Source organism: Phyllostomus hastatus, unplaced genomic scaffold (genome assembly GCF_019186645.2).
Source record: "Phyllostomus hastatus isolate PE091 unplaced genomic scaffold, TTU_PhHast_1.1 phas_contig_40, whole genome shotgun sequence".
NCBI classification, from domain to species: domain Eukaryota; kingdom Metazoa; phylum Chordata; class Mammalia; order Chiroptera; family Phyllostomidae; genus Phyllostomus; species Phyllostomus hastatus.
The window spans coordinates 30,842,031-30,866,695 of record NW_025333872.1 but is presented as its reverse complement, the minus strand read 5'-3'; the positions used below and the strand labels follow the sequence as shown (position 1 = coordinate 30,866,695).

Here is a 24,665-nt window from a genome sequence, read left to right as displayed (position 1 = left end):
ACAACCTCTCACATATACCACAACCGGGGACCTGGTCCACAGGCCCACCAGCGAGGTGTGTGTCTTGACCAGGATCAGAACCAGCAGTAGTGAAACCCACCTCTGCCTCCCCCCACTTCTGCCCCTCCCCCCCACCATTCACAGCCTGCTGCTCAATCTATTGAGCCACATCATCGAGGGTGACTAATGTGACTTTTTATTCCACTAGTCTGTAAGGTCTTCTGTAGTACAAACAATGCATTCCCATTATATATAGCCCAATGCTTGACATCTAATAGAGACTAAGATATTTGAATGAATTAATTAAATTTAATTGGTACAATCAATACATTTTAAAGCAGTTTATTGCACATTTGAATATTATTATGGATCTGAAGGAGTTAGTGAAATTAGCCAAGGAAAATGTTATATACTGCAGGATGAAACTTGTATCCATCTGTATCTAAAGGCAAAACAGATTTATAAACAGACTGATGGGCAAATATTGCAGCAAAGGGAGGGAGTGCATAATTTAAAAAATGACATAGAATACCCTGCCTCCAATTTTTTGGAACCCCAATATTTTAGAAAGAAGTATTGTTATATCCTTACTAGTTCTTAAACATTCGTAAACCATGGACCATTTATCAACTACATAGATTTATAGTTTAATTTCTAAAATTAATTAAAGTATAAGAACGATTACATGACATTATAGCTTTTAATAACATTGTTCATCAGTATACTGAGTAACTTGGCTGTTTAGAGCTCTCAGGTCTTACATTATCTATGATAATATTTAATTATGAAAAAGTTTTTAAAAATTATTCTTAGTTGATTTTTAAAAAAGATATAATGTACCTTTTCTTCTTCCTTTTAAAAAACTGGCATGAGGTCTCTAAGTTTTATATGTACTGGGAGCAATGAAAGCCAAATTCAGAGATACTAAGTATATTGTTAAGGAAGATTTGGCAGAACTTGGGGATTGCCAAATGGTGTCAGGATTTTGAGCCTGCATGCTTGGGACAATGGTGGTACCATTTACAGGTTTCAAAAGACCACAGTTGGTGTAAGATTAAGGAATTCAAAGAACCATCATTACTGATTTTTTAAAGTTGTTTTTAGTAAAGCATAACCAAAAAAGATGAACAAATCATGTATGTTATATATGTTTTGAAAATTAAGCCATGCATGATTTCACCATTGAGATCACCATGATTTCAAACAGAAATCATGAAAGTTTCAATTGGGAAGGAAGAAACACAACCAAGTGAATGTACCTTGGAATACAAAAATTGAGCTGGGGTGGAGATAAGACCAGTGACAATTTAGGAAGCGGGTAGTATAGTGGATGTCACATGATACAAGGCTGCATGAGGATATTGTCAGAAAGTAGCACCAGAAACAGGTAAAACAACTAATATTTGAACATCAGTTGTACGACTATCCAAAACCAATGTTTTCAAATAGAAATCACTGTCTGTTGCCTCTAAATAGAAAACCCTACTTGATTCATATTGATTCCTTATATGTTCCTATGAGCCACCTTGTCATCTAATATGGAGCATAATTAGCAAAGCCCTTTTCATTAGGTCTGGCCTAGGCAGTTTTTATTTTATTTACTTAATTTTATTTTCATAATTTTTTTAATCCTCACTGAATGATGTGTTACTGACTTTAGAGAGAGAGAGAGAGAGAGAGAGAGAGATATCAGTTGGTTTCCTCCTGCAGGTGCCCCCACCATGCCTCAACTGAGATTGAACCTGCAACCTAGGTACATGCCTTGATGGGATGGAACTTTCAACTTGTTGATGTACAGGACGATGCTCCAACCAAGTGAGCCACCTGGCCAGCACTAGGAAGTTTTTATAACTTGATATCTTAATAAGACTTTTAAGGGGTAAACTAAAACTTAATGTTGGAATTTATTTTTGTGTAGAAATGATTTAAATTCCATATATAAAAACTTTATGAAGGTTTGTATTATAAAATTTTATTGGAAACTCTGAAAGTTAACATGGTCCTGGGATAATATCTACTTAATGACAAAGTTGTTTTTAATCTATATCTTAGATGAAAAATACAAACATTTAGTGGTACTGTTTAAAACATTAGCATATCAACTATTGGTGCTAATTTTATTTTAAAATATATTGTCTTTTAAATTGATTTCCATATTTCTAAATAATTGAATAGTATGTATATTCAAGATCATGGAAAGGATTAGTACCGTCTAATGGAAAAACGACTAACTTTGGGGCTAGATAGACATGATTCTATCACTGTTATGGATTGAATTGTCCCCCCCAAAAGATACATTGAAATCCTAAGTCCTACTATCTGTGAATGTGACTTTTTGGGAAATATAGTCATTGTAAATGTAATCAAGTTAAGGTCATTTGGTTAGGCTCCTATCCACTCTGACTGTTTTTTTTTTTTTAAGTATTTTTTATTGATTATACTATTACAGTTTTCCCAGTTTTTTTTTTCCTTTATACCCCCTCCACCCTGCCCCCCAACCCTCCAGCATCCCCCCCTCCACTTAGTTCATGTCCATGGGTTGTACATACAAGTTCTTTGAGTCCTCTGTTTCCTATACCATTTTTATCTTTCCCCATCTATTTTATGTATACCAATTATGCTTCTTCTTCCCTGTACCTTTTCCCCCTCTATTCATCCCTTTCCCCTCCCCACTGAACTCCCTCTGTGTGATGTCCATTTCTCTGATTCTGTCCCTGTTCTGGTTGTTTGCTTAATTTTTGTTTTTTGTTGTTTTTCTTTTCTTTTAGATTCATTTGTTGATAGTTATGGGTTTGTTGTCATTTTATTGTTCATATTTTTTATCTTTTTTCTTAGATAAGTCCCTTTAACATTTCATGTAGTAAGGGCTTGGTGATGATGAACTCCTTTAACTTGACCTTACCTGGGAAGCACTTTATCTGCCCTTCCATTCTAAATAAAAGCTTTGCAGAATAGAGCAATCTTGGATAGAGGTCCTTGCCTTTCATGACTTGGAATACTTCTTTCCAGCCCCTTCTTGCCTGTAAGGTTTCTTTTGAGAAATCAGCTGATAGCCTTATGGGAACTCCTTTGTAGGTAACTGTCTCCTTTTCTCTTGCTGCTTTTAGGATTTTCTCTTCGTCTTTAATCTTGGGTAACTTATGATGATGTGCCTTGGTGTGTTCCTCTTTGGGTCCAACTTCTTTGGGACTCTCTGGGCTTCCTGGAAGTCTGTTTCCTTTGCCAGATTGGGGAAATTTTCCTTCATTATTTGTTCAAACATGTTTTCAATTTCTTGCTGTTGCTCTTCTCCTTCTGGCACCCCTGTAATTCAGATATTGGAACATTTCAGGTAGTCCCAGAGAGCCCTCAGCCTCTCTTCATTTTTTTGGATTCTTGTTTCTTCATTCTGATCCAGTAAGATGTTTATTTCTTCCCTTGCTTTGAATCCTGATTTCCTTCTTGTCCCTGTTGGTTCCCTGAATATTTCACTTTATTTCATTTTGGGTATCTTTTATTTTTTGACCAAGCTCAATCAGTTCTGTGAGCATTTTGATTACCAGGGCTTTAAATTCTCCTTCAGTTAGGTTGGCAATGTCCTCATCTCTTAGTTCTGAGTTTTTGCTGTGTTCTTTCATTTGGGCCATATTTCTTTGTCTTGGTGCAGCTGATAAATTGTAAGGGCGGGGCCTTAGGTATTCACCCAGGCAGGGCAACCCTCCTTGCTGCCCTGCCTGTGGGGGAGGGGCCAGAGAGGGGACAGCGCAGCTCGCCTGCTCCTGTCTAGCACACTTTCCAACAGACTCTGTGTCAAACTGGAAGTATCTCCCACCGTGGCAACCCCAGCCACAGCTCACAGTCAGCTCTGAGTCTCAGTTTTCCCTTAAGTCAGTCCCTCCCTAGCAGCTCCACAGAGCTCAGCTGTCAGCCCTGCCCCCCAGTCACCTCGCTGTGGTTTTTCTGAGTTGCCCACCCCGCGGGTCTGCCTTACTGGTCTGGTTGTTCTGGTTGATTTTTTCTTTAATTCCTTGGTTGTCGGAGTTCTATGCAGTTTCATTTTCTGGTGCTTCTTGTTGTTTATTGATTTAAATTGGTTGTTATCCTCCTTCTGGTTGTGAGAGGAAGTGAAGGGTTTCTACCTATGTCTCTATCCTAGCTAGAACTCCAATGACTGGTGTCTTTATAAGAAGATACAAGCACAAAAGGAAGATGACATGAAGACAGAGATAATGGATGCAGAGGTGGGGTGAGGCAGCTATAAGCGGAGGAATGCCAGACCCTGCCGGAAGCTAGGAAGAGGCAAGGTATCCTACCAAGAATCTCAGAGGGAGTGTAGTCATGATGACACCTTGAATTTACACCTTTAGCCTCCAACCACGAGAGAATAAATTTCTCTTGTTCTAAGACACCCAGTTTGTGGTAGTTTGTTACAGTAGCACTAGGAAGCAGATATAGTCACATACTGGGTGTTTGGTTTTGGGCAGTCATTTAACCTGTGAATCTGTTTCCTTTCTGTAACAGATGAAGAACAGTTCTGGGATGGAGTAGACATTTGGGAAATAATACCTAGCTTTGCTCTTGCTGTCCTTTCTTTAAAGGTAGTTTACATTTGTATGTTACCTAATTTATTCATTTCTCATTTACAAGTGTGAGATTGAGGCTTACTAATAGAATTAGAAGTAAAAACCTTTTCTGTGGTTCTTATTCAGATTCTCTAAGTTACGGAAACGTACAACAAATTTCACATGGCCTATAGAATTTTATTAATTTGTTCTGTAGCTATAAATTTAGAACTTAGCTGTTGATGTTTTAAAACTAATCTTCAAAAATAAAATAACCTATAGCGACTGAATTTTTAAAAATTCATTCAACTACTAACTTTTAAGAGTCACTAAATAATTTGAATATGGGTGTTTATTTCCTCCATCACCTCTATCTGATGAGCATTTTTGAGGGGAATTTTTCTACATTGATGTCTTAACCTATTTTATGAAAAGGAAGCAGTTAAAATACTTTCCAAAATGGTGTTCAGTGCAGGATACCCTGCTGCCTTATTGTGCCCCTTTTACATCTCATCTCACTCTCACAATCCATACTCATCTTCCTTCCTGTGAGAGCCTGAGTTATACAGATGACTTAGCTTACAATCATAGTAACCTCTGTGGAAAGCTCAGTGACATCCCTCATTTTTGAGCCTTGGGTAGGAAGCAACGTAACTTGCATTACTTCCTCTGAGGCAAGAATGTGGACGACTGCTCAGCCTTGAAAGACTTCTCCTTTTTCCTTAAGATCTCTCAGTGACACAGAAGAGGAATTTGCTGCTGTGGTATCATACCAGTGGCACTAGTATGACTTATAAAACTAAAGTATCTGCTCTGATCACCTAGAGCAGGGGTAATGTCATGCCCTTTCTATCCCCTAGCTGATGCCAGTCCTACCTAATGTCAACTGAATGAGCTTCCTTGTTGCTACTGGTATTGGTGTACCTCATGCCCATACCAGTGTCCTTGCTAAGGTATCATCTCCTGAAGCTTTCAGTGCTGCCATTACTAAGAATTCTAGAATAGTGTTGGAGTAGCCCTCTCCATAGCTCTACGCACATTTTGTCACCTGGGCTACGAAGTTACACTGGTCTAGCTTATAGTGGCTCCAAGTCATAAAACCTAATTCTTTAGTTTCCATTCAGCAATCTAATTCCACTTCTCTGTTTCTTGAGATCTGAATTTTGCTTATTACTAATTGCCAATTGTCTTATAAATGGAAACTATAGAACAATTAGATACCTTCACTGGAGAACCCCTGATTAGTTCTCAGGTCTTTATTGCTAACTCAGAGCTTTATTTTAAATACAAAGTTCATTTATCTTTTGGGTTCGTACATGTACTAAGCCCTGAATTAGAGGTATAGTCCCTTTTGGTACCATCTCCCTGTGGATAACATCCGCTCATCAGCCCTCATGGAGAAATTTGCTGGATACTTGATTAGGTTTGATGTTTTCATAGGACTTGTTTTATCAAAACAGCCTTTCCATTTTAATGACTGTTTCCTTTTTTTATCCTCACCCAAGGACATTTTTGATTGCTTTTATGGTGGGCAGGGGCATGGTGCAGAGAGAAAAAGAGAGAGAAAGAGAAAGAATCATTGATGTGAGAAGGAAACATTGATTGGTTGCCTTTTTGTACTTGCCCTGACTGAGAATTGAACCCTCAACTTGGGACCCTCAACTTCTTGTACTTGGCCTGACTGGGAATGGAACCTGTGACCTTTTGGTCTACAGAACAATGTTCCAGCCAACTACGCCACACCAGCCACAGCAATGACTATTTTCTATATTGGGCACTGAACTTCATGGGGTCAGGACCGGGCTGAGTCCCTATTACCTAGACCGTACAGGCACTCTGTAAATATTGTAGGAGTTCAGCACAGGCCTCCCCAAAATGTGCCACTGTGGCTTGTGGGTTATTTTGAGCTGAATGCAATCAAGGCCCTGCAGGTTTATGAGAAACTTTTACCTCTGTCTTAAATAATTTAAATTAGGGGCCTTATCCATAATAAGAGTTATAAGTAGTAATAACTTTATAACCTATCTATGTGGCAGATCAAACTTGTAATTATTGAACATCTGCTCTTATTGTCCTGCAATGACCTTCCTTCCTTCTGAAGCACCAAGGTGTTCTTTACCTCAGGAGGTCATATATACCTCATTTTCCCTCTTGTCCCTGAACCTCTTGTATATGTGGGGTATCTGACTCTCTCATGTATGTAGGATTCATGTGTGTAGGTATGTATTAAATATGGTTATTTTCTCTTTGATCTGTCTCATGTTTATTTAATTATTAGACTAGACAAAAGAACCTAGGAGGATAGCGGAAAACACATAGTTTTCCTCTACAGTGGTAAGTTAATGAATAATTACTTCATGATGGGGCATTTAGGAAGATGTAAAAGTTCAATTTCCTAGACTCTTTTAAAATCTATTCTTATATAAATATTTGATTATGTTAGCCTCCTGAGAAATCTCTCCAGCTTCTGCAGGATGTTTTTAACACTCAGGGTTACTTAGCTTTCAGAGACTTTGTCGTCACCAGCAGTAACCAACTCTGGATACCTTACACAGAAAGGGAATTTTTTAGAGGGAGATTGGGTAGCTCCCACACAAAATGGATAGGAAGTCCAGAGAAGCATGTTTGGAGACAGGTGGGAAGAAAAGGAAGTTGAGAAGCAAAAATAGTGGTTTAGAAGCTATAGCTGCTACTGAGTTCTTCTTGCTAGCTACTGCTGTGGCTACTAATCTAATCATACTCACTCATTTGTCTCCCAGGAGTCAATGATTTATATGGAGATTTAATCATCTAGATTTAATTAAGTTGATGGAGATTTTATGTTTTTGTACTGGCTGCCTGAATTTAGGGAGAGGAAGGACTCATTTATCCCTTTGGCTTCTGAAGTGGGAGATGGAACCCTGCCTCCCTCCAAAACTCTCAAAATGGAGAATTCCACAGTACTTCGAAGACAGTTTTTTTTTTAATGATAAAATAAATAAATATTTTATTTTTTAAAAATTATTTTATTGTTGTTCAATTACAGTTGTCTGCATTTTCCCCTAAACACTCCACCCCACCCCAGCCAAACCTCCCTCCCTCCCTTGCTTCCATCCTCCCCTTGGTTTTGTCTGTTTGTCCTTTATAGTTGTCCCTGGTAACCCTTCCCCTCATTATCCCCTCCTACCTCCCCTCTGGTTACTGTCAAACTGTTCTTAATTTCTGTGTTTCTGGTAATATTTTGCTTGCTTCTTTCTTTTGTTGATTATGTTCCAGTTAAAGGTGAGGTCATACGATATTTGTCCTTCACCACCTGGCTTATTCCACTTAGCATAATGTTCTCCAGTTCTATCCATGCTGTCACAAAGGGTAGGAGCTCCTTCTTTCTCTCTGCTGTGTAGTATTCCATTGTGTAAATGTACCACAGTTTTTTGATCCACTCATTTACTGATGGACACTTGGGTTGCTTCCAGCACTTGCCTATTGTAAATTGTGCTGTTATGAACACTGGGGTGCGTAGGTTCTTTTGTATTGGTGTTTCAGGGTTCTTGGAATATAATCCCAACAGTGGAATTACTGGGTCAAAGAGAGTTTTGATGCTGGGTAGCTCAGTACTACAAAAACAAATCACCGTTATTCCACAGAGATTTTTCTTCATTCTTATAATATGAAAGTCTTGAGTTGCACATTAGAAAGGATGCTCTGTCCATTGTGTGAGAAAACATGGTATGGTGGGAAGAGTGTAGATTTTTGAGAAAGGTGGAGGTGGGTTCACATTCTTGTTTATAGTTACTAGCTGAATGATTTTGGGAAAATTGCTAAACCATCCTAAATGGTAGTTTCATAGGTTACAATAAGAAAAATAAAAACAAACTTTGCAGGACTAGTGTATTTTTAAATGAGATGATATGTGTTAAGTGCCTATAATATCTGGCACGTGATGAACATTTAATAAACAGTAGTCATTAAAACAAAGTTTATCACATGGCTCCAGTTTAACTTCTTAGCCTTGTCTCATGAAAACATTCCACAAATCTAGAGTTTATATGCTTATTGTCCTTAATGGTACCTGTGCTCTCTATCTTCTTGCTTCTTCATGTGCCCCCCCTTTTTCTTTTTCTATGTTTTTTCTATATTTTTAATGGCTTAGTTCAAATCCTCTTCTCAGTAAGAATGTACTGATCTGTCTAGTACTTACTATCTTCATTACTGTTCATTTTGGTACTTAGCATTTATAGTAGTTATTTTTATGTGCTATCTTTGGTAAAGATAGTCTTCTAGAAGGTAAAGGGGACTCACTATTCTTGGGAAACAGCAATATAGTAATAGAACATTAGGCTTGGAGTCAGAGATCCTTGGTTCTAGCCTAGTACCAGCTGTTGCTATTCTGCTGCAATGGCTAATTAGGTCCATGGTTTACAGTCACACTAATTTTAGGGTGGGAGGTGTTATTTAGTTACTTGTCTTTTGATTTAATCTTTTTTCCCCACTACCATTTAGTCACACTCATTTTTTTTAAACAAATAGTTGTTTAGCCGTAACCTACCAAACAAGCTTTTTCTACCAAATAAGCTTTCTAATGTTTTGCAGTATGAATAGACTTGAATATTTTCCCAATCTTTGGCCTGTTTTTGCTTAACAGTATTCCATCTCCATTCACTTCTTTCTTCTTGCTTTTTACTGTAAGTAGTTGGGTGAAACCAAGTCATTTCTTCCATACTTCGCTTAGAAATATTCAGTTTTGCCCCTCACAGGTTCTGTCTTCCACAAAACATTAGAACACAGTCTGGGGTAGGCTGGGATGGGAGTAAAAGACAGAGAACTGTACTCAAACAACAATTAAAAGTAAAAACAAATTAAAAAATAAAAATAAGCAGATCTGGGATAAAAAAACACAGTGTGTGTGTGTTTTTTTTACCACTTTGTAACAAGAATTACCTTTTTTCGTTGTCTACATGTTCCTTATTTCCATCTGAAACTTTACCAGAATGGCCTTTACCATCTCTATTTCTACTAATATTCTGTTCGTGATTATATATTCTCTAAGAAGGTGGATGCTTTCTTTCTAACTCTCATTTCTTTCTGAGGTCTCACCAGAATGAGTCTTAATGTACGTATTCCTAGCATCATCTCATAATCCTCCAGTCTCTGCCTGTTACCCAATTCCGAAGGAACTTCTGGTTTTCTAGGTATTTTTTACAGCAGCACCCCACTTTTTGTTACCAAAATCTGCCTTAGCTTTGGCTGCTTTAAAAATATACCACAGACTAGAACAGGCATTTATTTCTCACAGCCTTGAAGGGTGGGGAACCCAAGATCAAGGTGCCGACATATTCACTTCCTGGTGAGGACCCTCTTCCTTGACTTGCAGATGGCTGCCTTCTCACTTTGTCTCTTCCTCTTGGGGTCAGTAATGGATAATGGATAAATAATCCGGTACCTCCAGATTAAAAAGTAATGTGTTATTAAACCATGAAAAGACATGGAAGAACATTAAATGCATATATTAGTGAAAGGTGAATCCAAAAAAGCTACATACTGTATAATTCCAACTACATGACATTCTGGAAAAGGCAAAACTATGGAAATAGTAAAAATATTAGTGTTCTCAGCATTAACAGAGAAGATGGGTTGAATAGGCAGAGTACAGAGGATTTAAAAAAAATATTTTGTTTATTTTTGGAGAGAGGGGAAGGGAGGGGGAAAGAGAGATATCAATGTGTGATTGCCTCTTGTATGTCCCCAACTGGGGGCCTGGCCTGCAACCCAGGCATATGCCCTGACTGGGAATTGAATCAGCAACCCTTTGGTTTGCAGGCCGGCACTCAGTTCACTGAGCCATGCCAGCCAGGACAGTACAGAGGATTTTTAAGGCAATAAAACTGTTGTATGATACTATGATGGTATATATCTGTCATTATAAATTTGTCAAAATCCATGGTATGTAGAACATCAAGAATGAATCTTAATGGCCCTGGCTGGTGTGGCGCAGTGGATTGAGTGCCGGCCTGCGGACTGAAAGGTTACCAGTTTAAGTCAGGGCATATGCCTGATTGCAGGCCAGGTCTCCAGTTGAGGGCATGCAGAAGGCAACCAATTGGTGTTTCTCCCACACATCCTTTCCCCTCTGTCTGAACATAAATTTATTTAATTTTTTTAAAGAGTGAGTCTTAATGTAACCTGTGGCCTTTGGGTGATTGTGATGTGTCAGTGTATGGTCATTAATTGTTAAAAATGTGCCACTCTGGGGGGGGAGGATGTTGGTAATTGGGAGGTTGTGCATGTGTGGAGGCAGGGAGTATGTGAGAATTATGTGCTTTCCACTCAGTTTTGCTGTGAACTTAAAACTGCTTTAAAAAATAAAATCTATTTTAAATATTTTTGTAATGTAAACAAAGACTGTCATTTTAGCTATCTGGCCAGGTTGTCTTATAGGAACTGGTATAGTTCAGTTCAGTTCTGACACTAATCATCCTGAGTTATCATCAGATTCCATAGGTAAAGGCATGGTCCCCAATAACACTGCCCCAACTTCAGACACCAGCTGCAAGTCAGGACTCCGGACTATTCACACTTCTGACCAACTAGCTTACAAATCTGGGGGGTTCCTAATCCCCCCCTCACATGACTGCCCTCATTTCAGTTACCAGTTGCAAGTTCAGAGATCTTCAGACCACCTACACTTCTGACCAAATGGCTATACAACTCCTGTGACCCCTGTCAAGTTTAATAATCTGCTACAATGACACAGAACTCAGGAAAATGCTATACTTATGATTAAGGTTACTACAAAAATATAAATTGGGACCAGCTAAATGAGCAGAAACATAGGGCAGGTCTGGAAGGGTCCTAAATGCAGAACCTGGTGTCCTTTCCCTGTGGAAGCAGGGCATATCACTCTCCTGGCATGTCAGCGGATTAACCAACTAGGAAGTCCCCCTGTGCTTCTGTGTCCAGAGTGTTTATTGGAATTTCATGACTTAGGCATGATTGATGAAGCACTAGCCACAGGATTGGACTACATTCCCAACCTTCCCTCTCTCCTCAGGTCTTGGGCTGGGCCAAAGTCTCTAATCACATCTAGTCTTTTTTCTGTGACAAGCCCTGATCCTGAACCATCTTGCTAGAGCAAACTCTAGCTCAAATCAAGGGGCTTACAAAAAACAAATACACTTCTGTCACTGAGGAAATTACAAGAGTTTTAGAGGACCTGTGCCTAGAACCCAGGACAAAGATAAGACAAATTCTTCATTACACAATACAAGGTTTTTTAAAAACGGCAACCCTTGAGATGCCCACTTTCCCCACTCCTATTCAGCATGGTATTGGAAGTCCTAGCCACAGCATCAGACAAGAAGAAGAAACAAAAGCCATCCAAATTGGAAAGGAGGAAGCAAAACTGTCATTGTTTGCAGATGACATAATAGTGTACATAGAAAATTCTATAAACTCCACCAAAAAACCACTCGACCTAATAAGGGAATTTGGCAAAACAGCGGGATACAAAGTTAATAATCAGAAATCAAAGGCATTTTATTTTTGTATACCAACAATGACATATCAGAAACAGAAATCAGGAAAAAAATCCCATAGATACAGCAACAAGAAAAGTAAAGTACCTAGGAATAAACCTAACCAAGGAGGTAAAAGACCTGTACTCAGAAAACTACACAACACTGAAGAAAGAAATTAAGGAAAACCCAAACAAATGGAAGCATATATTGTGTTCATGGATTGGACGAATTAACATCATCAAAATGTCCATACTACCCAAAGCAATTCATAGATTCAGTGCAATCCCTATTAAAGTGCCGATGACCTATTTCACAGATATAGAACAAACATTTCAAAAATTTATATGGAACCATAAATGATCCCAAATAGCTGCAGCAATTTTGAGAAAGAAGAACAAAGTAGGAGGGATCACAGTACCTGACATCAAACTGTATTACAAGGCCACTGTTATCAAAACAGCCTGGTAATGGCATAAGAACAAACACATAGATCAATGGAACAGAATAGAGAGCCCCCAAATAAACCCAAGTCTCTATGGTCAATTAATATTTGACAAAGGGGGAAGAAGCATAAAATGGAGTAAAAATAGCTTCTTCAACAAATGGTGTTGGGAGAGCTGGACAGCTACATGCAAAAAAATGAAACTCCATCACCAACTTACACCATACACAAAAATAACTTCAAGGTGGATAAAAGACTTAAATATAAGTCGTGACACCATAAAAGTCCTAGAGGAAAACATTGGCAGGAAAATCTCAGACATTCCACACAGCAACATCTTCACTGATACATCCCCTAAAGCAAGGGACATAAAGGAAAGAAACAAATGGGACCTCATCAAATTAAAAAGCTTCTGTATGGCCAAAGAAAACAGCATTAAAACAAAAAGAGAACCAACTATATGGGAAAACATATTTGCCAATGATACCTCAGACAAGGGTTTAATCTCCAAAATATACAAAGAAGTCACACGACTCCACTCTAAGAAGACAAGCAATACAATTAAAAAATGGGCAAAGAACTTGAACAGACACTTCTCCAAGGAGGACACACAGAGGGTCCAAAGACATATGAAAAGATGCTCAGCATTACCAGCCATCAGACATGCAAATTAAAACCACAGTGAGATACCACTTCACACTGTTCAGAATTACCATCATAAACAAATCAACAAACAAGTGCTGGTGAAGATGTGGAGAAAAAGGAACCTTAGTGCATTGTTGGTGGGAATGCAGACTGGTGCAGCCACCGTGGAAAACAATATGGAATTTCCTCATGAAACTAAAAACGGAACTGCCTTTTGACCCAGCAATTCCACTGTTGGGATTATATTCCAAGAACCCTGAAACACCAATACAAAAGAACCTACACACCCCAGTGTTCATAACAGCACAATTTACAATAGGCAAGTGCTGGAAGCAACCCAAGTGTCCATCAGTAAATGAGTGGATCAAAAAACTGTGGTACATTTACACAATGGAATACTACACAGCAGAGAGAAAGGAGCTCCTACCCTTTGTGACAGCATGGATGGAACTGGAGAGCATTATGCTAAGTGAAATAAGCCAGGTGGTGAAGGACAAATATCGTATGACCTCACCTTTAACTGGAACATAATCAACAAAAGAAAGAAGCAAGCAAAATATTACCAGAGACATAGAAATTAAGAACAATTTGACAGTAACCAGAGGGGAGGTAGGAGGGGATAATGAGGGGAAGGGTTACCAGGGACAGCTATAAAGGACAAACAGACAAAACCAAGGGGAGGATGGAAGCAAGGGAGGGAGGGAGGTTTGGCTGGGGTGGGGTGGAGTGTTTGGGGGAAAATGCAGACAACTATAATTGGACAACAATAAAATAATTTTTAAAAACATTTTTTAAAAAATGGCAGCCCTTGAGAAACCTAGTAGTTTTTTTTTTTTTCAGATTTGCAAAAGCCGAGATTACTGAAAAGTACTTAAGAGAAGAAGATTTGTGGGGAGGGTGGGAGGGGGGTCTGGATTGGGAGTAAAAAGGAGAAAACTGTATTTGAACAATGATTAAAATAAAATAAAAAAAAAGAGTACAAATTGGTAGTTACAGAACAGTTAGAGGGATGTAAAGTATAGTATAGAGAATGTAGTCAGTAATATTGTATGTAGTAACTATGTATAGTGTCAGGTGTGCACTAAATTTGTCAGAGTGATCACTTTGTAAGTTACATAAATGTCTAATCACTGGATTGTACACCTGAAATAAATGTAACATTGTACATCAACTGTAATTGAAAAATTAAAAGTATTAAATAAAAAAAAAAGAGTAGAAGATTTAAGAGCAGTAACTGATTTTACAGATCTCTGTATTAATTAGTCTGGTTTTTAATTATGTAAATGAAAGAATGTCCAGCCTATAGAAAAGTTTTATAAGAGTTTATATGAGGACATGCCTAGGAGCAAAATCTCAACTGATTGAGAAAATGCTCAGGAGAATGGCAGTTTTGTAGTTCCTTCTCTGCATTTAGAGTAAAAAAAATATAAGGAAAGTCACATGAAATCCATTGGTGGTAGATTAAGGAAGGAGGTGGGAGAAGGCAAGACAGAGAAATCTCTAGGCTGGATAAATGGCAGAATGGAGAAACTCATCTTTGTTTTACACTGGTGGGTACAAGATAGTAATTTACACTTAACAGTATGTAGGGATGGTGTATAGGATTAACAATGAGGGATTCTGGTGGCTTGTGTTCTGGTGCCTGCAGTTGTGTCTTCTAGTGTTACAGCTGTTCAAATCTTTATACATCATACAGTTTGAATTTTTATGATTTTGAAGCATAAATGAATTTTTCTTAGTAAAAAGTGGAGAGGAATTTACTTGGAAATATGAGCCAGCAGAATAACACAAGAACCTTTTTGGTTTTACTCAGTGTCAAAATAAACAGATGACCTTAAAAACAGTTTTTTCTTCTGGGCTGGGGGTTGTTTCATTGGACTCACTTTCCCTTCTAAAAACAAATGATTTTAGAGTGCATCTACTTTCTCTAGGAAAGTGCTTAATTCTATTTTTTTCTCTTGCAGATTGATTATACCGGAATAGACCCTTCCAGTCCATGCAATAAATGTTTGTCTCCAAATGTGACACCTTGTGTTTGTACCATTAACTTCACTTTGGAGCAGTCATTTGAGGTCTGTATTCCCAACTAACTGTTTAAAAAGCCGTGCTTTAACAAATATTGATGTTGTATTAACTTTATTAATTATTAAATTTAACTTTTTGTGGAGAAGCTACTTTAATTTATTGGAGTACATGCACTTTTGAGGAAGATTTTTTTGCAATTGAATTATGCTGTTTGGTAATTAAATACATGTATTTAAGTAGTTTGTCTTAGTTTTCTATAAACTAAATTTAAAACATTTTCTTCTCACTGGAAAATCTTATTGTACAAATTAGTTTTGATCAAGATTATATGGACATTAACTTATATTTTCAAAATTATCGTTCAGGTTATTTTACCTACTTCTAATGCTAAAACAAAATTTTACTTCAAAAAATAAATGCTTATTCACCCATCATTTAGTATTTTTTTCTGTCAGATATGATCCATTACTATAAATGCAAACAGTTAGTGAAACCTAATTGATCTTTTATGTCTTGATAAGCAGTTAGAACCATATCTCTGTGTAGGGTCTGTTTTTTTTTTCCATTTACACTTACCAGTCTTGGAAACGGAGCAGGTTCTAAAAGACATAAAGCTTCAGAATAGGAATGGCAAGACAGGTTTGTGCTCTTCTTTACCTGAAAATTGAGCTTCAAAATTATTGTTTTATTCTTCAGGGAGCAAAACTATTTTAAAATATGCGAACTTTGTAGATTTCTCTACACTTGAATTTTCTGAAAGTTAGTGATGACTTTTGTAGTCCCTGGTAGATGACTGCCATCTAGTGGTTGTAGATGCTCTGCTCTAAAATAAAGTAAAAGAACGCTTTTTCATAAAAACAAGAAAATAAATTTGGGAGAAGACTATCTTACTTTGTTTCAGCAGAAATAGCAAATTTAAAATACCATAAAACTAGTTTTTTAATGTGATGGGCAAATTATAAAGATGCATTAAGTTGTTTTTGTCAGAACAGGCAGAATTAAAGAAATGAAAGGGACTTGTAATGATTTAGAAGCTCCCTTAGTTTCCTGCCATTAAAAACAGCTGTTTCAGAACTTCTTTTCTGCAGAGGTGATCATCTTCAGATTCATTCTTTTGTGGGCTCTGTGTTCTTTCACAAGCCAAACCTTGAACTGCACTAAAACCTTTTCTGAGAATTTCAAGTGAGTTATTTTGTCTCAGTATTCATTAAAAGGATCCCTTTTTCAGTTTGTAAGTTGAATTTACTGTACTTCTTAATTAATATGATACTTTTTTAAAGTGTATTCTTTGTTTCTTTGATATAATTTTGAAACCAAAAATAAAATCAGTAGTTTTCATGTAAATATTTTTTGTATAGAATGAGAAAGTTCGCAAACATAACATTTGAAAATCAAGCTCTTTATAAGTGTTTGTTTATATGAAAATAGCAAATCAGATAAAGCATATTTGAAATGTTATTGAATTCTTCTTTTTCCTGAACTTTTTTCCTTTAATTCCTTTTATTTATTTTTAATTTTTATTGAATTTATTGGGGTGACACTGATTAATAAAATTATGCATATTTCAAGTCAACAATTCCATAATACATCATCTGAATATTGTGTTGTTTTTTCCACCCAAAGTCAGTTCTCCTTCCATCACCATTTAGTACCTTCTCCCTTAAATTCCTTTTAAATGAGCATAAGATTCTAGATGATACAGGTAGCAACCAGAAAGGAGATAATAGCTTCATGTTTTGCGACCTCTAAAAATCTTAGTGATTTACGATGGCTTTGTGGCATCTTCTAAATAATTATAGTATATGTTAGTTACCGTTCTTTCCCAAGGTGGCTCCACTGGATACATTAAAATACTCTTCTTGCTTATTACAGAGTGACTGACTCATTATCTTGGATACTTTACTAATTACTTGTATAATATTCTATAGAAAAGTTTATTATGACTCAATTCAAGTTGTAATTCACATAGGAGAAAATTTAAAATTCAAAGTAGATCAGAATAGGAGTGTTTTTTGGTTTTTATTTAAATAGCACTTCTTTGAAGTTTTTAAGGGTATTTTCAAAGTTTACTCTTAAATTTTTGCAACATACCTTCTTTAACCTTACTTACAATTTTTATTGTTTTAGATTGCTAATAAGTACTGGTAGAATTCACCCCAGTACTTGTTTCAAGTTTTCACAAATTCTAGTATACTAATTAAGTCCAAAACTAAATAGCTTTTATATATGCATAATATAGTTTTACACTTACTATTTTGATGTGAAAAATTTTCCCCTTTCTGTTTCTTTAGGGCAATGTGTTTATGTATTATGGACTATCTAATTTTTATCAAAACCATCGTCGTTATGTAAAATCTCGAGATGATAGTCAACTAAATGGAGATTCTGGTGCTTTACGTGTAAGTAAAATGATGGGATATGAAAGTGTAGTTTCTATGAAATAATGTGGTAATTGTTTAGTTAGAAACGTTAATTTTGTTTTCTTTTTTCCTTTAGAGTTTAAAGCAAAAGAGAATTTACTAGAGGAGCAGTGGGACAGAGAGAACGTTACTCCACAGGCAGAACAGCCAGAAATGTTAATTTTAATAATGCTAGGATGGAATTAAAGTGTTACTTGCCATTTATAGTTTGTTTAGTGAGAGTTTTTAGTTAAAAATTTTCCCCCTGGAATTTACAAAGATTAATGATTTCTTACAGCCAGAGGACATGTTCCTACCTGCTTGTTTCTAGTAGTGTCTTTGGGATTTTTGCTTTATTAATCTGTTTGTCATGGAACTTTGATGACTCTAGCATCCTGGGTATATAATTTGTTCTGTTTGGATTTGTTCATTATTATTACACTAGGTAAGAATATATAAATAAGTATTTTTTAAACTTTCTAAGATTGTGTTTTAGAATTGAACATGTATGCTCTTCATTTTTTAACTTGTGGGAAGCTTGAGTAGTGAAGTTCAAAGGGTAGGTTACTGAAAAACTGTCTGAGGAGCTTTTTCAAAATGTAGATTCCAGAAATCCCCTAAATCTAATATGTCAGTGCCTTCAGGGGTGGAGCTCTAAAATGTCTTACTTTTATTAAGCTCCCCTTCTGATTCCCAGCCTGGGTTGGGAATCTGTGGACTGACTGAAGGGTCTTAGTTTCCTGATTGTTGTTCAGCTTTCCATAGTAGTGGTTGGTGTGTAAGTATTTTATGTTATATTGCTGCCAGTCCAACAAACAGGCAGAGTATCAGAGCAATCTAGTGTTGCTTAGAAATGGTGAATCTCTTGGAATATAATTTAGGATCATATTGTGACAAAATGGTCCTGGTAAGCAGATAGCTGCCCTAGGCTATCCTTAGTGGTTTTATTGCTGATATTTGGAATCTTAAGTCTGTATATGGTTTTATTGCTGATATTTGGAATAACAAGTCTGTATAAGAACTCTGGTTAGGGCTGTAATATTTTCTAATCCAAGTGGGATTTGCTCTGTGGGATCCAATTTTTAGAACTCAAATCCAGAGAAGGTGGTGTTCAGTTAGAGACACCAAGTTCCAAGGCCTTTCTGAATTTGTTGATTAGGATCATAGATTGGGTATGTTCAAAGACCAAAGTGGTAGATGATTTATAATTCTTTTATTTAGATACATACTCTCTTCACCAAAGGTGAAAGAAGCTGAGATTGATTCTTTTTTTATAAACTGCAAGCAAAGCTTTTAGACTCGACTTGGGATTGATGATTTTTTTTCTGTAAAGGGCCAGATGAAAGTATTTCAGCTTTGCAGGTTATGCCGTCTCTGTCACAGCTATTCATCTCTACCATTGCAGATGGAAGCAGCCACAGACAACACTTAAATGAATGGGTGTATCTGTGTTCCAATGAAACTTTATTTACAAAAAACTGGTGGTAGGATGGATTTTGTGTTAGGCTGTCACTTATCCCCGCACTAGACGAAAATGTATGAATTAAAGACCAGGTGACTTTCAAAATTCTTGAAGATTTTGGGAATGGACAGATTGAAGTCCAAGGTACTTACTAGCATTGTGTGCTAGACTCTTCACAATCTGATATCAACCTGCACTCCGGCCTTACTGTTTTATGTTTCATCTGTAATGTACTTTTGGCCTGGCTGCACTGGGCCATGTATGCTGCTCCCTAACCATGCTTGGTGACACAAGTTCATCTGCACATTTTGGCATTTACATTTTGCTTAGAATGTGGGTTTTACTCTTTCTCTAGAGGTCCTCTCATCTCAAGGCCTGCTGTTTTCTTTAGTGCCCTTTGATGCAAAATAACTTCTTTACATATTGACTTCATTCATACTCTTTCTAGTTACTTCTCACTTTGCTTAACAAACGGTTTCCCCACATCATCCTTTCGCCCTATCTAGGCCATTTTCTACCTAGCTGCTATGATGATCTTTGAAAAAGTAAATACCACCACTACTTTGCTTACTGTACTATAAGTACATTTACTTTTTACCTTCTCAGATATACCAAGTTCTTTCTCAGTGGAACATGCTATTCTGTCTGCTTATAACTCCTCTGCCTCCTCTTCATGTGGCTATCTTCTATTTTTCTGTAGGTCTATTTATATACTACCTCCAGGGACAAACTTTTCCTTACCATAGATTCTAAAGTAGCTACTCCCTCATTAATTACTTGTGAGGCATTAATTACTTCTATGGCATTTTATAAATTACAATAAATGAATATTTTATTGCAGTTTATAAATATGTATTTGTTTCCTTTCTTATCCTATGTCTTCCCTATTACACTGTAAGCTCATGAGGGCAGGGGCCATGACTTTCTGTAATTACTATATACCAAGTGCCTACCTAGCACATAGAAGGCATTTAATAAATACATGGGGAATGAATATAGGTGCTTGTATCATAGTATTTCATATTATTGTTGGTTATGTATGGATCTGTTCCCTTTATTATATTATAAGTCACTTAAAAGCAGGGATTTCATTATTTTTTGATTTATGTTTTGAGCATTTTGCATGGTACATGATAGGTATCAGTAATTATTAATGCCTTTTTAAAGCCAGTTACTTCAAAGTACCCAGCATTGCTTAGTTCAGTATGTGATGTATAGGTAGTAAATAATGTTTTCCTTTTTTTTTAAACTTCCTTAAGCATTTAGTGGCTAAAATATATTTACCCTACAAAGAGTTTATTTACATTTAATAACTTTTTTTGAAATCACAGTTTTCATTAAATAGTAATAAACTAATTATATGTTGCCTATATTTATTGTCTCAGAGTACTAACTTTATAAATCTAGATGGGTTAGGGATGAAAAAAGCTGAGAAACCAAGTAATAAAGATTATTTGTTTTGAGACATGGCTTAATGTGACCTTTGAGTCCCAGTACAACTCATGTATACACCTAATCTTAGGCTTGGTAGAATCTCCATTTAACCCTGTAGCTGCCATGTCTCCTTGAGATCTTCAGTAGGGCTTAATGCTCCCTGCCTTGCCAGCATTTCTGTTTTCTTTGTACCTGGATGCATGATTTAGAGAAGATTGTTATATTCCAGGAATCTGCATTAGACTGACTTTCCCCCTCCCCTCCTCTCCCTTTTCCTCCTCTTCCCTCCCCTCTCCTCCCCTCCTCTTTCCTTCTCCTTCCTCCTCTTCCCTTCCCTTCCCAGGGGATTTAACCCAGAACTACAAAATTTGAGCATATTTAGTTGAATATGTTAATTTTATAAGTGAGGCCCAGATAAATCAAGGGACTTGCCCAAAGTCACAATAGTACACAGGTGGCACTAGAACCTTTAGTCTCTTTCAGTTTAAGATTCCTTCCATTATGTCACAACTTGATTGACAGTAGACTGCTTTTTAATTTTTCTTGAGCAAAAAACTCTTTGTGGTTATGATTTCTGTGTTCATATGAAAATCAAATATGTTAATTTGATATATACCTGTATGACAAAATATGTAAAAGAAAAGTTGCATTAAAATGATAATATAGTAATGCTAAGGAATATATTCGAATAGTTAAATGTGGTGTTATTTATAGTCTTTATGATACAGCCTCATTTTGTATGCATTGCAGGTGAGGAGCATTGCAAGGGTTGAATTTTTTAATCAATAATTGGAGCTAGCACATAGTTCTCTCAGAGGCCTGGGTAATAATTTCTCTCTTCTTTTCCCTCTAAATATCAGAATCCCAGTAAGGAATGTGAGCCTTATCGAAGAAATGAAGACAAACCAATTGCTCCTTGTGGAGCTATTGCCAACAGCATGTTTAATGGTATGATATGGATACAAAGATATAGATGTAGACATATAAAATTAGGAAAATTTGTATAATCTTATTACAGATTTAATAAGCTAGTAAACATGAATGAAATTAAGAAATTCAACAACCTTAAAATAAATTAGTAATTCAGTGGGGTATTATAATGCTTTATGACTTTCTTTTGAGAATTCTTATACTTTAAGAATGAACTTTTGTTTCTGAGAAGAAAGAAGCAGAGGCATTGTGCTAACTTTCCTATTGCAGAGATAATAAAATAAAAGCCAGGTTACCTTTCCCACCAATTTTGAATATGTGTATCATTAAAAAGATGCTACAGTTGATCACTTACAGCAGCACATTAAAAACAATAAAAAGAAACAAGTGAAATTAATTTAATTAAATTTTAGGGGGTGACATTGGTTAGTAAAATTGTATAGGTTTTAAGTATACAATTCTATGATACATCATCTTTATATTACATTGTGTATTTACCACTAGAGGTCACATCTCTTTCACCATATATTTGATCCCCTTTACTCTTTACAACCCCCTAACCCCCTTGCCTCTGTTAACCACCGTACTGTTGTCTATGAGTTTTTGTTTGTCTTGTTTGTTCATTTATTATTTTCAGTCTTATATCCTATATATGAGTGAAATCATATGGTTCTTGACTTTTTCTGTCTGAATTATTTCACTTAGCATGATAGTCTCAAGATCCATCCATATTGTTGCAAATGGCAGTATTTTATCTTTCATGGCTGAATAATATTCCATTGTGTACGTATACGTACCACATCTTCTTTATCCAGCCATCTATTCAGGGATGCTTCATTGTTTCCATGTCTTGGCCACCGTGAATAATCCTGCAATGAATATAGTGGTGCATATATCTTTATAAATAAATGTTTTCAGATTTTTAGGGTAGATACCCAGAAAAGGGTTGGTTGCTGGGTCTTTTGGTAACTCCATTCTTAATTTTTTGAGGAACCTCCATACTATTTTCCATAGTGGCTATACCAGTTTACATTCCAACCAGCATTGAATGAGAGTTCTTTTTTTAAATCAAAGTAAAAAGCTGTACAGCAAAAGAACCCATCAACAAAATGAAAAGGCAACCAACCAGATAGGAGAAGGTACTTGCAAACAATGGGAGAAGATACATGTTCCCACAGGAGGCTGATATCAAAAATAAATAAGAAACCCATAACTCAGCAACAAAAAAAACCAAACAGTCCAGTTAAAAAATGGGCAGAGGACCTGAACAGACAGACATTTCTTCCCAGGACAAATACAAATGGCCAACACATATATCAGAAGATGCTAAGTGCTTCTAGCTATCAGGGAAATGCAAATCAAAACTGCAATGAGATACCACCTCACACCTGTTAGAATGACTTATTAACAAGACAGGTAATAACAGGTGTTGGAGAGGTTGTGAAATTAAGTTTAACAATAAGTTTTATATTTTATTGAACCCAGTATACCCAAAACATCATATCAGCATATAAATAATACATATGATATAAAAGTTATTAAATGAGAAGTTTTATATTCTCTTTTTGTACTAAGTCTTTGATACTTGATGTATAGTATACATTTATAAAACATACATTAGGATCAACTGTAATTTGAAAGATTCTGTAGCCATGTAACCACTGGTTACTGTATTGGACAGTACAGATAGAGAAATGGATAAACCAGAAGCTTTTTGGGAATGCATTTTTTAAAGCAAAGGAGGATACCCAGATTTACCTTGCAAATGGTTTTATTTGGGTTAATGTTAAGACATTTGATCTTCTCATAAGTCAGCTAGCCATATAGGGAAGTGACCCAGAACTATATTGAGGGGAAAGAAGTTCACCTGGGATTATAAAGTTATAATCGTTAATTCACATAGAAATAATCAAGATCATATGTATATCATATGGCTACTCTGTTACTATCCGTTTTGGGAGCAAATACCAGATCCTCGTTTCTCATAGAGTAAAGCAGTTATGAATTTTGAATGCACATTTAGCAATATCTTCCTTTTCTTGTGTTTAGATACATTAGAATTGTTTTTGGTTAGCAATGGATCTTACTGGACGTCCATTCCTTTGAAAAACAAAGGTATTGCTTGGTGGACAGATAAACATGTGAAATTCAGAAATCCCCCTGGAGAAGGCTCCCTAGAACAACGATTCGATGGTAAAATATTATTAACATCTTTTTAAGACAGTATAAGCTAGGACTTTTATTAAAGTACTTAAAATTTCTATCTTTAGAATCTTAAGAAAGTGTATGCATTTTAAAATACAACTACTTTCCTTAACTTCATACATAGTAAGGTAGAGCATGTACTCTGTTTTAATGTACTGAAATTCTAAAGGAAATGTAAACTTTTAATCTTGAATATCTTTGGTATTATCTCGTAAGCATTTCAGCCATAGTCTTTTAATACCGTAGTAAAGTCTCTTTTAAATAAACCCCAATTATTATAAATCCAAACTTACTTGTGTTTCTTCTGTATCTCCATAATTTCACAGTGTAGTGTTTTCTATAATTATAACTTTGCATTAAATCATCTGCCTTTTGGTATGTACTAAATAGCCTATTTTTAGTATTCTCTTGAGATACCAATCAAATATTTGTAATTATGTTAAATTGTTACATGAGGAATTGGTTTCTTCCTAGATTTAAGACTTACTTAAAATATGAATGTATTCATACCTTTGAAAATAAGAAAAATAGTCTGATTGTGTATTGCATATCTTTTTTTTTATTAGAGTGTGAATTTTCAGTGAAACTCTTAATAGAATCAAATATTTTGTCTCCCTTACTCCCACCCCTCCTTTTTAAGGTACAACAAAGCCGGTAAACTGGGTTAAACCAGTGTACATGCTGGATTTTGACAAAGATAATAATGGGTTCATAAATGAGGATTTTATTGTTTGGATGCGTACTGCAGCGTTGCCCACTTTTCGTAAGTTATATCGTCTTATAGAGCGGACGAATGATTTACATCCAACATTACCAGCTGGACAATACTGTTTGAATGTCACGTACAGTATCCTTTTTTGGCTGTGTGTACAGAGTCAGAATTTGAAGGGAGTGTAGTACAACCTTACCTTAGTTATGTGTTATGCTACTTTGTGTTATAGTTTTGATCTCTATGTTTTTATGAGTGTATGTATGAGAAAGTATCTTAATTTACACCTTTCAGAAGTATCTTAAATTTTTACGTACTTGGTACTATGGTTCAAGCAAAGTATTTGGTAAAATTATTTAAATTGTAGGTGCTGGGTTTAC

General features: G+C 36.2%; 1 protein-coding gene across 1 annotated transcript in view; it reads left to right on the top strand.

The window, feature by feature from the left end:
• Window positions 1–24,665, top strand: part of TMEM30A (transmembrane protein 30A) — a 39,427-nt gene that overhangs the window by 8,393 nt on the left and 6,369 nt on the right. Inside the window, exons 2-6 of the mRNA XM_045843459.1 lie at window positions 15,086–15,193; window positions 17,438–17,545; window positions 21,302–21,389; window positions 23,421–23,564; window positions 24,217–24,423. Of these exons, the coding sequence (XP_045699415.1) occupies window positions 15,086–15,193; window positions 17,438–17,545; window positions 21,302–21,389; window positions 23,421–23,564; window positions 24,217–24,423 (655 nt within the window). The remainder of the gene's footprint in view (window positions 1–15,085; window positions 15,194–17,437; window positions 17,546–21,301; window positions 21,390–23,420; window positions 23,565–24,216; window positions 24,424–24,665) is intronic.